The sequence below is a fragment of the Tetrahymena thermophila genome (assembly GCF_000189635.1).
Source record: "Tetrahymena thermophila SB210 genomic scaffold scf_8254769, whole genome shotgun sequence".
Taxonomy (NCBI): domain Eukaryota; phylum Ciliophora; class Oligohymenophorea; order Hymenostomatida; family Tetrahymenidae; genus Tetrahymena; species Tetrahymena thermophila.
The window spans coordinates 22,314-36,516 of NW_002476527.1; the positions used below are offsets into that span (position 1 = coordinate 22,314).

The 14,203-nt window shown below is 21.8% G+C and overlaps 2 protein-coding genes across 2 annotated transcripts in view; both read left to right on the forward strand. All coding sequences in view use genetic code 6, as the record gives it.

The window, feature by feature from the left end:
* Positions 1–645: 645 nt before the first annotated feature.
* TTHERM_00973020 (transmembrane protein, putative) lies at positions 646–2,540 on the forward strand (the record flags this gene model as incomplete). The annotated part of the gene is made up of 2 exons (XM_001009954.2): positions 646–2,416; positions 2,464–2,540. 2 exons carry the CDS (start codon positions 646–648, stop codon positions 2,538–2,540), a joined length of 1,848 nt encoding a protein of 615 aa, XP_001009954.2.
* Positions 2,541–8,559: 6,019 nt separating this feature from the next.
* The window catches only part of TTHERM_00973030 (transmembrane protein, putative), a gene marked incomplete at both ends in the record, with an annotated part of 5,979 nt that continues 335 nt past the window's right edge, over positions 8,560–14,203 (forward strand). Inside the window, 3 exons of the mRNA XM_001009955.3 lie at positions 8,560–8,679; positions 8,830–9,607; positions 9,935–14,203. The exon at positions 9,935–14,203 is cut by the window's right edge and continues 211 nt beyond it. Coding sequence (XP_001009955.3) covers positions 8,560–8,679; positions 8,830–9,607; positions 9,935–14,203 — 5,167 coding nt within the window. The remainder of the gene's footprint in view (positions 8,680–8,829; positions 9,608–9,934) is intronic.

Consider the following 14,203-nt stretch of genomic DNA (forward strand, 5'->3'; position numbering starts at 1 on the left):
GACTTTTAAAATAATAAAAATTTATTTATCAACATCACCTAAAATAAATTTACCAAACAAATCATCTTTTAGAATATAACTATCTATTTAAAATCTTTCGGCACCAATTAAATATATATTTCAAACATAGAAAAAGTAGTCTTTTAAGATATCAAAATATCTTATCTTGACCTATCAATATAAAATGATTTAAATTCTTTGATCTTTTTTTACAATGTGTCATAAGTATTTATTTACAATCTTGAGGTCTCATACAATAGTTTTTATTAGACATCTTAGTTACCAATATTTTAATTTTAATTAATAAAAGATATTCTTATAAAAGGAGTATCATCAATAAAAAACACAAATCTAAATAGTTTAATGAGTTTTTCTCAAATCTAAAATATAACACTCATAAATTTAAAAATAAAAGAAAATATTTAAAATATCTAAATTGACTAAATTAATGGAATCTTTTCCTTTTATGGCTGCTAAAATATAAGGATTGTTAATTGTTTATTTTAATCTAATAATCAACTTCTTCTTATATTTACCACAAAATAATATACTTTTGAAAAGCAAAAAGTTGAATTAGAAGATGATGTATTGCTTTTCGAAAATTTTACAGTTAAAAAAAATCAATTTTTGAATAGTTAAATCATGATGATTTAAAGCTCATTTGTTTAATTTAATAATTTTACTTCAAGTGATAATAAAGGTAATATTTTTCTTGGACAATCTTAAACAGTTTTAATATAAAAAAGCAACTTTAATGCGAATTAAGCATAAAACGGAGGAGCAATTTAATTTTTTGCTATACAGACAAAAATATAACTTTAAGAAACTTAATTTTAACAAAACTCTGCTTTGAGCAGTGGAGGGGCTCTATATTTTGAGAATATAATTAAATGTTAAGTAATACTTGATAGGGCTACAATCATTAAATTCAATAGAGCCTTGATTGGAGGAGGATTAAGAATTGTTTAGACTGATTAAAATAAATTATAATTACCTCTTTTCTTCCCATTTTACCATAATGTACTTGAAAATATAGCAGAAATATACGGAAACGATAGTGCATCATATCTTTAAAATATCATTATTAAAAATAACAATTAAATTGATGAATATTGGTTTACATTTTACAAAAATTTAATAAATGCCCCAAATAATTTTTAGAATGAATATTAAAGACATGCCGAAATACAATAATTTAGAAGTGGAGGTCTTATTGATTTCAGAATATATATTGTTGATGAGTAAAATAGATATTTAAGCTTCTCAAAAGAAAAGCTAAAATAAGGCAATTATCCAGAAGATATAGACTTCGAGCTTAGAAATTTATAAATTTCAATAAATTAACTAGATTCTAATAAAAACTTAATAAATGGATAGCAAATTATTGATTTTAATTAATATGATTCTATAGATTAAACATTCTAATTAAACAATTTGCAAATACTAGGACCTCTTAAATCAGTTCAATATTTTTCAATAAATTCAACAGTTTATAGAAATTCTGTTAATAAATTACCAGTTCTTTTATCAATTGAATTCAGAAAATGCTAAATAGGGGAGATCATTTAAAACATAAATACCTTGTAAATTTGCAATCAGTGCTTGAATGGTACTTATCAGCTAAGTGATCCATAAGCACTTTATCAATAATCTTTATAAGAAAAGAAAGACATTAATCGGTGCTTTAATTGTCCTGAATCTGCAATTTGGTGTTAAGGAAATATTATAAAATTAAAAAATGGATACTGGAGGAAAAGCAATACTACAGATGATATTATAGCATGTAATTCAATGATAAACTCATGTTAAGCTGAAAATCCTAATAGCATTAATTATTGTTTAGAAGGTTATATAGGCCCTATTTCCGAGTAATGTGACATTTTAGGTGATGTTTGGACAGGTTCTCGCTATTCATAATCTCTTTCAAAAGGAATTTGTGAAAAATGTGGAGAATATTCTAAATTATGGTTTTACTAAATTTTAAAAATAATAATTTTAGAACTTTATTTCATTTATGTTTTAGGAGTTTTCATCAAAAAATTTAAATACACACAAACATGTTACTATCTTAGAATATTAAAGATCCTTCCTATTAGCAGCAATAGCATATAGGACTACTCTGGATTCTATATAAAAATTATTCTTAACTATTATTAATTATCTACCCTATTGATAGCATAGCCCAAGATTATTTCAATTAATTTTAATTTATTTAATAACATATTTGGGTCTGGTGACGTTTAGGTTTCGTTAGGATTAGACTGTCTTATTAGTGAGAATACTATTAATAAGATAGGAAAGATATTATTTTATACTTAAATTTAATTTTTGGTTCCTGTAGTAGCACTTGTACTTATTCCAATAACTCTACATTATTATAAAGATTTTACCAAAGAAAAGCTAAGACCATACCACGGTTATTTACTTTTTCATATAGTTTTTATATTTTTCTAAATTAGCTAGATATCCTATTTTACAAAAGCACTTACTTGTAAACAAGTAGGAAATTAACTTTACAACCCAATAGACTTATAATTTGACTGTTATGACCTTGATGTAGTTAAATATTTATATCCTTTCTCTGTGATGGTATTATGTTTTTGGACTCTCCTTCCATTAGTATTTCTTAGGTTGTTAAATTTAAGAAAGAAAAAATTAGATTAATGTTTGAATAAATATAAGTATGGCTATTATTACGGAGAACTAAAGCATCAACATTACTATTGGGAATTTGTTAGAATTTACTTGAAAATTGCTATAATTTATATATAAATCCTATTATAAAATAATAACTAGATTGTTGCCACCTTTACAATTACAATTCTTTTAGGCTGTTACATTAAAATAATATCTCAAAATAATCCTTTTATTTCTAATAATATACAGAAATGTGAAATAGCAGCTCTCTCTTTTATAATTTTAAAAATGTATATATAGTTGGTATAAATATAAAATCTACAAATCTAAATCTATACTGAAATAGTTCAAATCATCATAGATTATTTATTCTTTTTTTGTTACTTATTGATTGTGATAGGAATTATGATTTGCAACTCTTAGAATAAATGTGTAATTTGTATTAAAATCTAGCTATTCAAAATTATGCCTTCGAAGTTCAAATAGTTAGTTAATGCTAATAAAGTTTCATTTTAAGCTTATTTGAAATGGAAATAAGTTTATAAGAAAATTTTATAAAATTATAAATTCTTGACAAAATTTAAAAACTATTAAATAAAGTAATAGAAATAAATCAAATAAATAAAAACTAATTTAAAAGTATAAAATTAATAAAAAATTAATAAAAAAGAAGTTTTATTTTAAAATTAAGTATTAAAAAATGAAGATTGTTATATTTCATTTACAAAGCCTTAAGGTATGGAGTCTCGCCAAGCATTCTTATAAGAAAATTGATATATTTTATTAAGTATTAAGAAATACATATATGTATATAATGTATTTCAATATTTCTAAACTTTTTTGTTTGAATATATACCTTATCTAAATACTATTATTTTTTTTATAAAATTGTAATCAATATTTATGTTATTTTGTTATCTTTAATTTCTTTTAGATTATTATTCTCTTCATTCAATATCCCGAAACAAAGATATCTTAAATGGATACCTCATTTTCCTTAATTTTTAATAATTTCATAGTTTTCAAATATCATAAAAAATCAAAAATTATGAAAATTTCTTTTAAAAAATTAATAGGTTTCTGCTGTGACCCCCAAAAATTATTATTATGTATTTATATATAATTATTTTAAAGTTTTATTAACAAAATTTTAGTAAAAATATGTATGAGAGTAAAATTATCCTTAATCACTTTAACTTTAAAAAGATAAAGAAAAGAAAATATATGTCTTTCCTAAATAAATTTAAAGGTGATTAAATATCAATGAACCTAATTTATTCAACATATATAATGCGATTAGCTCACTTGAATATGATTTAGAAAAGAAAATATAAATTATCTCCTTACCAAACTATTATAAATAAACAGTTATTAATAGTATTTAGAAGTTAATATATATATTATATATTTCAAGTAGGAAAAAAGACAAAAGAAAAGATTGATTGGTTGATAAAAGTAAATTCTTCTGTTTAAATATTTAAAAAATATTAAATTTTGAATATTTAAGATATAGACAAATGTATGCTTTTATTTTCGTTAAAATCAATATAAATGAATTAGATGAATAATAAAAATAGCTAATTATTAATTAATGTTATTAGGTATTAAATTTATGAGAAAGTAAATCTATTTGATTTAGAGTTATTAAAAAGCAAAGTTATTTTGAATAATTTATAAAAAGATATTAATTAGATAGAACTAAAAGGATCTAGCAGTCCAAAACAAGTATACAAATTATAAAAGATACGTGTGTTATATTAAATTTGATGTTAAATATTAATACTTTTATTTATTAGCCATAAATTTAATTTTGATGAAATGTGTATCTCAGATATTAAAGTAATAACTATTAAAATAATAGAAGTTACAATGTTAAAGAATATAAATGAAACATTATTTGTATTATACTACTTTAATCTTTTTAAAAAATACACTTTTTTTATTCTGATTAGCTGTTGATAGGTAATCAATTAATTGACTGAGTAAGAAATATTAAAAGTCTTAATCTAATTACTAATTTTTGCAATTATATCTTTCTAATAACTGTTCTTTTCTTTGTTACAATTTTTTTGATGATCAATCTAAACTTCACTTTCAATTCAAATCAAATTGATGGATAATAATAATATCTAAAAATCAATTAAAAATTCTGCGTGATCAATCAAATTTAGGATTTTCCTTCCTTTATAACCATAATAAAAATATATTGTAATTAATCCCTGCATATAGCATTAATATAAGATACATCTTAACTTAAAACATTTTATAATTTACATTTAAACTCAGAATCTTAGATAAAAATACTGAATGTACAGTAAAATCTTTAGATTTTGATTTATTGCGTTTTTTAGTTTAGATTTATCAAAATGTAAAGTTGCCTTGATATATTTATGAAAATAGATTTTAATAACAAGCTAAATACCAAATTAGCTAAAAATAATACACGGAATAGAGTTAGATACTAATTTTTATTTAAATAAATTAATAAATAACTAAGAGTGTTAATTTATGGCAAATAAAGTTTTGATCAACTTAATAACTGATAGATTAAAATAATGTGATTTGAAATAATATATCTTACTATTAATTCAAATAGATTATTTTAAAGCAAATCAAGAGGGTTTATATTTTATGGTAAATATTATGATCTGTTTTTATTTTAATATTATTCCTTGGCTCACGCATTTATTTAGTATTTTTTTAGTATTTAATCATCCTCCTTCTTTGTTTGCATGAAACGTTTTGATCTTTGTTCATTTGTTCAGAGAATATTATGATCGAGGAAGTGATAGATAACTAATTAAATTTAGTAAAAAAGTTCTTTTATTCACACCAAACAACTAATACTTCTTCAGCTTACTATATATTTATTATTTTCCTTCTCTTTGATATATACAAATCAAAAATTTTTAGACTTTATTTAAATTAATTACGAAATAATATTCATGAATAATATATCTAAGAATTAATAAGTAATTTGAGATTGCTACCCAGATTTAAGATTTTCCTATTACTAACTAAAGTAAACTTTACTCCTTTCACACATTTTAAGCAAAACTCAAAAAATTAATTAAATTATACAGTTTAGCTTGCTTATAGCTAATATATAAAATGATTAATAAAGATCTCTATGAGATAGCAATGCAGGCCATTTAAAAATGATGATTTATTTATCTATAGACTATATGTTAATATATTCAATTCATTTCAATTAAAAAAAATGTTTTTATTTACATATTTATTTGTGATATTTTTTTATTTTATAATCCATTTTAATTATTTAAAACTCTGTAAGCTTCTTAGAATAGAAAAAAAGAACTAATCAAAATTCTTAGTGAGTGTGAATGATGATTTAAAAAATGAAATGCTGTTATAATTATTATTAATAGTGTTTAGCTAGTAATTTCATATGTATCAACAAAAACATACTTATTTCTCTAAATTTCATAGTTTCTAAACTCAAAAGAGCATATTTTCTATTTTAAATAGCTATTAGTTATTGCTAATCTGATTAATTACTATTTATTATTTGTTCCAAAATAATTTGTTAAAAAAATATCCCATCATTAAAAATTGATGAAAGTTCAGCCTTTATTAAAAATCTTCTAAATTTAATATCAGAATGATATTCTTAAATTTAGAGGTGCTTAAATTCATAAATTTTTGGTTTGTAGTAATAATAATAATAATAATAATAAAAATAAATTTTTGTTTTAAAAAAAGAAGGAATATTACCTATAAATGATAATTAAATAAATAACTGTCAATGTTATTTTGTTTTTAGTAGTTTAACTGAAAGCAAAAGAACTATGTACAGAGATAGAAGGATGTCTAAAGTGTGCTGATAGCACTAATAATAATAATAATTAATGCATCTAATGCGATAAGGATTACTTGTTGGATTCTAAAAATAATCTATGCATTTATAATAAATGCAATAATTACTAATTTTACGATAAGAATTAAGATAACGGTACTTAAGAGAGTGGTTGCTTTGCTATTTGTAACTCTTCTACCTCATAAGATGATAAAACAAACTTGTGCAAAAAATAATAAAAATGTAATACATCAAAACTTTCCTAGTAAGTCATTCAACAAAATTAAATGATAATTGATTTCTTTGTTTATCAAAATGATTATTATGTAGCTTAAAAAGTAGGATATTTGTTTCTTTATAATAGAACTGATATCTCTCTTATAAAAAGCATATAATTCTAAACTAATGACCTTTTCGTGTTTCACTTAAATGGTATAATTTTCACAAAAAGTGCTGATTATTTATCTGTATGGGATATTAAGAATGACTCAAGAAAATCAATATAATGCAAAGATATGATCTTATTTAATTATTTTACTTCAATTTAAAATAGCTATTCTTTAGCTTACAATTTTTAAGCAGAATTTTAGGTATTTTATGATCAAATAAATTAAGTCATTTCTTATTCTGAACCTTTTAAAATAAATGTTACTGCCAAATAAATTAAATTGATTGACAAATACATTTTTATCTATGATTTAAGTAAAATCTATGTTTATTTAATAGTAATAAATTAAGATGTAAATGGTCGCTTAATGTTATAGATAGAAACCACTTATTTAATTTAAGTTTTGTAATTAAGTAGTATTTTTGATGTTCACGCAACATCTTAGAATGGAATATACATTTCATGTTTGGATGATTCAGCAATTAAAATAGATTTAAATAATTATTCATCTAGTAAAATAGTTTTACCTTTGAAAAATGATGAAAAAATTAATAAAAGTAAAGTATTTTAAGTTTTAGATAATGATTTGAACTAATAATATTTGTTAACTTAAACTAATTATAAATTTATTTATACTAATTTATTAACAAAATCTGCTAATACATTAGCTCTTGACACTCATTAAATTACAGACTTTGAAATTTTCAATTTATGGGGAAAAGAAAATTGTATGATAGTGCTTTATAATTAAGTAGAATTATAATTTTATTACTTAGACTTATTTTTAAAATTTATTTTATCAAATTAAAATTATCTGTTAAACTATGATGCGAAAAGTCTGTACAAAATAAAATATAAAAATTAAAGCTCTACCTAAAAAGAACTTGCTTATGAGATGGCTATTTTAAATTCTGATTCAATTTAAATAATGAAATAAGGTAGTATATAATAATAAGAAACAAAGTTAATATAACTCTAAGTAATTTCAAATCTTTATTCTTCTTTTCCTGTCACATAATATATTGAAAAACACGCCTATCTTACTTAATAATAATAAATTATAAGCTACTATCCATATCTTATTGTTAAAGTCCAAATGTAAAAAGAAATCACATTTTACGATGTATCAAATGAAAATAGCACCAAATTACAAAAATAAATAAAATTAAAAGGTGATATAAAAAGCATTAAAAAAATGTTTAATAATAAATTAATTGCTTTAAGTTCAGAAAAAATTATAATTATAGATGTTTTTACCAAAAAAATATAAGAGATAATATGCTAACAATGCGAAATGGACACTAATGATGATAAATTTATAGTTTATTAATAAGGGTAAGTAAGACTTTATTCTTCAGAACTGAATTTGTTAATGATGGGCACAGTATATAATTTAGAAAATTTGATAATCTATTTGAGTTAGGATTTAAAATTTATTTTATTAAATAAAACTCATTCAATAAATTTCTTGTATTAAATAAATTTATAAGATAAAAAAATTGAATTATTAAATCTAATAACTGATTAATTATTGAACATTGTATTTCAAAAAACATTTTCTACTTTTGAAGATGAAATTAATAATAAGTGTACTTTAGAATAAATGCTAGCTGTCGATGATCACTAAAATATTTTTAAAATATATAACTCAAATTTTTCTTTGATTTATTAGATAGATTCATTACCAATATCGAATATTAGTTTTTTTGATCGAGTTATGAATGAAGATAATATTTATGTTGTATAAGGATAGGGAGGTTTAGTTATATTAGACATCTCATAAAATACTTAAACTTTTATCAAATCCAAGTTCAATGTTGGTAGACTTATAAAAAAAGTAAATTTAAAGAACTAAACATATTATTCGACCTATTTATATGATTAACAATCATTTTATGAATACTTTATTGACCTTTAAAATTAAAAAATTTCAATTATTGGAATAGATTATTATTATTAAGCTGAAAAATTTTAATAAATTTTTTAGCCATTTAAAAATTTTAAAAACTATTACAATACATCAGTGTTTTACTTTGATAACATTGAATTCATACTACATTCAGCCTAAATTTAAAATAACAGATACTCTAAGTTTTAAATTGGTAGTTTGCAAATAGATTATTATATTTCAGTTTTAGTAAGTACTAGATTTGGAAAATATTTTATTAAGGTAGATAGTTCAATGTATACTTTAGACTTATTCAATCATAAAATTTTAGATATTTTTACTCCGGAAGATAACCTAAATAATATTAAACTATTTGATGAATTATTAATTATATCAGTATAAGATTAAAATTCGTTTATTGTGAATCTATTAACTAATCAAAAGTATATTATTTAAGAATCAATTGACTATATAACATACTTGTATGATTATGATTAAAAACTTCTTTATATAATTGGAACTGGGATCAGTGCTGTTGATGCTTAGTTTAAATATTAAAAGCTTGTCTCTGGACTAGTATATGACTATTTTTATGGATGCTAAAATTCATAACAAAAAATAGTGTGTATACTCAATTATATGAAAAACTATATTGTTTTTGTATATGATAAATTTAAAAAAAATTATAATCAATTTAAGATTTAATATGATAATAGTGATTTAATAATTGATGAAATATACTAAAAAATATTTATTTTTAGTAGATCAGTTTCAATTTTTATCTATAGCTATGATGGAATTTTGGTTAAAACAATTGAAGAAATTTAAGAAAATTGCCTTCTTTATTCGTAAAACTATTTCTGCTGGTTCGGCGAGTGTAAATAATTTTATTATATTTTTAATTTAATTTAAGTTTTATTTTCAAACCCAGACAAATTTCTCTTTAAATTTGTTAGTTATTCATTCTGTTTATGCCTAAAAACATCAATAATATAATTTAAAAAATAAGAATTAATAGAAAAAAGGAAAATTTTATGAGATAGATAGCTAACTTACTATTAATTATCTTCATACAAAGAAATATTTCAAAAAATTATTTATTATATGATATAATTAATTAATATAGTTTATTTTATTCTATTGTTGATTTTTTTTTAATAGCATTTATTTTACCTAATAAAATTTAATTTAATTTAAAAATTAGATGTCTTTTTAATAGACCGTGCAAACTTTAATGTTATCAAAATTAATCTTGGAAATGGTAATGGATTTGTTGGATAATTACTTTACATAGATAAGCTAAATTACATATTATTTAACACATAGAATAACAGTGATTAAATATTCTAATTTGATGTTTCTACTTAAAAAGTTATTTAAACTTTTTCTGCAAATTCATAACGAATAGTTCAAGTATCATATTATGAAAGCTCTATCAGGTATTTTATGTTTTTAGATTAATAAGGTACATTATATTTATCATCCTTAGATCCTAAACTTTAATATCAGAGCCTTGTTGGAATTAGTGAACTTGCTGATATGAAAGAATAAGTCAGCTATTTTGATTACTATGAAAACACAAATGATGTCTTTATTTATACTAATAATTCAGTATATAAATTTGATTATAACGTTTTGGGAAATTAGTATGAGCCTATACTTAATGAGCCATAAAGTTTGTTTGCTTAAATATCTATTAATGGCATACAGACTGATTATCTTATTGTTCATAAATATAATATACTCTAAAGATATACTTAATATAAAATAAAATTTGAATTGGCATTAAACAAAGAATCTTAAATAACAGAAATAAAATACAATCAAAGTAAAGATGTCCTAATGCTTGGCTTATCAGATTCTATTTTATTCTATTAAAAATATTAATAAACTAAAAATAATAATCTACATTCTAATCTTTAAAAGCTGGAAATTAATTAATTTTAATAGTTTATAACAGACAGTGTTGTTATTACTTGCAATTCACAAATTTTACATTTAAATATTGAAAAAGGAATTATTATTAAAGAAATTTAATATAATTCAACATAATTTGTGACTTCCTTTACATTTAATAACAATAAAGATTTAATTTTGATAGGATTTAACGATGGTTAAATACTTTAGTATAACTTAACTAGTTAAATATATTATTTATATAACACAACTTAATAGGGTAAAATATAGGCTTCAATAATTAAAATTTAACTATTTGAAAGCTCAGATAAATAAAATTATGCATATGCTATTTCAAATGGAGCTCTCCTTCTTAAAATTGACATACTGAATATAAATATTATTTCATAAACAGACTTAAGATCTCTAGTCAACGAAGATCCTAATATTACATTGGCTCATTTTTTGATTGATTTAACCTATCAAAGATATATCTTTAGTTTTATTGGATAGAAAATAGCTTATATTTGGAATTACTCCAATAATTAACAAGAAGTAAAATTATTTTTACCTAAAATAAAAATGAATGCCTTAAACATAGAATAAAAATTTCTCTTTGCCTAGTTTTCATATTAAATAAGTATCTTTTTCCTTGACACTAAAATTGAGTTATTTACAGTAATTCAAAAAGATTTTATTACAGACAGAATAAATTTCTATAAATTAATTACAAATAATGTTATAGCTATTTTTTTCGTTGATAAATTTGAGCTCTTCATATTTAATGGAACTAAATTTAATATGGTAGTTCAGTAAAGATATGGTTATCCTCAAATGCTAAGCTATAAATTTGATCCTCAAAGTAATTTACTAAATATAGTAGGATTGCATACAACTGGAGTATTTGAAAATAATTACAATATAGATATTTATGATAAACAATCAATATATGGATGCTCTGCTTTGATTTCAACTTAAGATTATTAATTTATTAAATAAGAAATTGTTTCAGTTTCTCCCAAATAAGTTTAGACCTTATCAGTCAATGGAATTTCTTTAATAGATTAATAAAATTGGTAAAGTTAAATCTATTTATAAATTTCTAGCTCTAAAATATCAAATGTTTTTCAATAAATTTCAGAACTCAAAAATAATTAATTTATATTATCGCCTTACAAAATATAAGATAATAGCATAGCTCTTTAAAATGATACCTTTTAAAACCTTGGCCAAGAAATTCTACAGCTTAATAATTTCAATTTCGACTTTTAAAATAATAGAAATTTATTTATCAACATCACTCAAAATACATTTACCAAACAAATTATCTTTTAGAATATAACAATCAGTTTAAAATCATTTGGTACCAACTAAATATATATTTCAAACATAGAAAAAGTAGTCTTCTAAGATATCAAAATATCTTATCTTGACCTATCAATATAAAATGATTTAAATTCTTTGATCTTTTTCTATAATGTGTCACAAGTATTTATTTACAATCTTGATGTCTCATACAATCGTTTTTATTAGATTTCTTAGTTCCCAATATTTTAATTTTAATTAATAAAAAATATTCTCATAAAAGGAGTAAATGCAACAAATAACATTAATCTAATTAGTTTAATGAGTTTTTCTCAAATCCAAAATTTAACAATCATAAATTTAAAAATAAATGATAATATTAAAAACAACTAAATTGACTAATTTAATGGAATCATTTCCTTTTATGGTTGTTAAAATACAACGATTGTTAACTGCTTATTTTAATCTAATAATCAACTTCTTCTTATTTATACTACAAAATATTATAATTTTGAAAACCAACAAATAGAATTAAAAGATGATGTATTGCTTTTTGAAAATTTTATCATCAAAAAAAATATATTTTTGAAGAGTAAAATAGTGCTGATTTAAAGTTCATATGTTAAATTTAATAATTTTACTTCAAGTGATAATGAAGGTAATCTTTTTCTTGGGTAATCTTAAACAGTTTTAATATAAAAAAGCAATTTTAATGCTAATAAAGCATAAAATGGAGGAGCTATTTAATTTTTAGCTATCCAGACAAAAATTTAATTTTAAGAATCTAAATTTTAATAAAACTCTGCTTTGAGCAGTGGAGGGGCTCTATATTTTGAGAATATAATTAAATGTTAAGTAATATTTGACAAGGATACAATCATTTAATTCAATAGAGCCTTGATTGGAGGAGGATTAAGGATTGTTTAGACTGATTAAAATAAACTATAATTACCTCTTTTCTTCCCATTTTCAGATAATGTGCTTGAAAATATAGCAGAAATATATGGAAACGATAGTGCATCATATCTCTAAAATATCATTATTAAAAATAATAATTAAATTGATGAATATTAATTTGTATTTTACAAAAGCTTAATAAATGCCCCAAAAAACTTTTAGAGCGATTATTAAAGATATGCTGAAATTCAATAATTTAGAAGTGGTGGCCTTATTGATTTCAGAATATATATTGTTGATGAGTAAAATAGATATTTAAGCTTCTCAAAAGATAAGCTAAAATAAGGCAATTATCCAGAAGATATAGATTTCGAGCTTAGAAATTTGTAAATTTCAATAATTTAACTAGATTCTAATAAAAATTTAATAAATGGATAGCAAATTATTGATTTTAATCAGTATGATTCTGTATACTAAGCATTCTAATTCAATAACTTGCAAATATTAGGATTTATTAATTCCGTACAATATTTTTCAATAAATTCTACAATTTATAGAAACTCTGTTAATAAATTACCAGTTCTTTTATCAATAGAATTCAGAAATTGCTAAATAGGGGAGATAATTCAAAATATAAATGCCTTGCAAATATGTAATCAGTGCTTGAATGGTACTTACCAGCTGAGTGACCCATAAACACTTTATCAATAATCTTTAAAAGAAAAGAAAGATAATAATCGATGCTTAAATTGTCCTGAGTCTGCATTAATGTGCTAAGGAAGTACTATAAAATTAAAAAATGGATACTGGAGGAAAAGCTATATTACAGATGAGATTATAGCATGTAATTCAATGATAAACTCATGCTAAGCTGAAAATCCTAATAGCATTAATTACTGCTCAGAAGGTTACATAGGCCCTGTTTGCGAGTAATGTGATATTTTAGGTGATGTATGGAAAGGCTCTCGCTATTCAGAGTTTCTTTCAAAAGGAATTTGTGAAAAATGTGGAGAAGATTCAAAATTATGGATTTATTAAATTTTAAAAATAATAATTTTAGAACTTTATTTCATATATGTTTTAGGAGTTTTCATCTAAAAATTTAAATACTCATAAACTTGCTACTATCTGAGAATATTGAAGATCCTACCAATTAGTAGTAATAGCATAAAGGACTACTCAGGATTCTATATTAAAATTATTCTTAACTATTATCAGTTATCTGCACTTTTAATAGCATAACCAAAGGTGATTTCAATTCATCTTAATTGGCTTAATAACATAATTGGGTCTGGTGGTGTATAAGTTTCATTAGGATCAAGCTGTCTTGCTAGTGAAAAAACTATTAGATAGATAGGTACAATTCTCTTTTAGA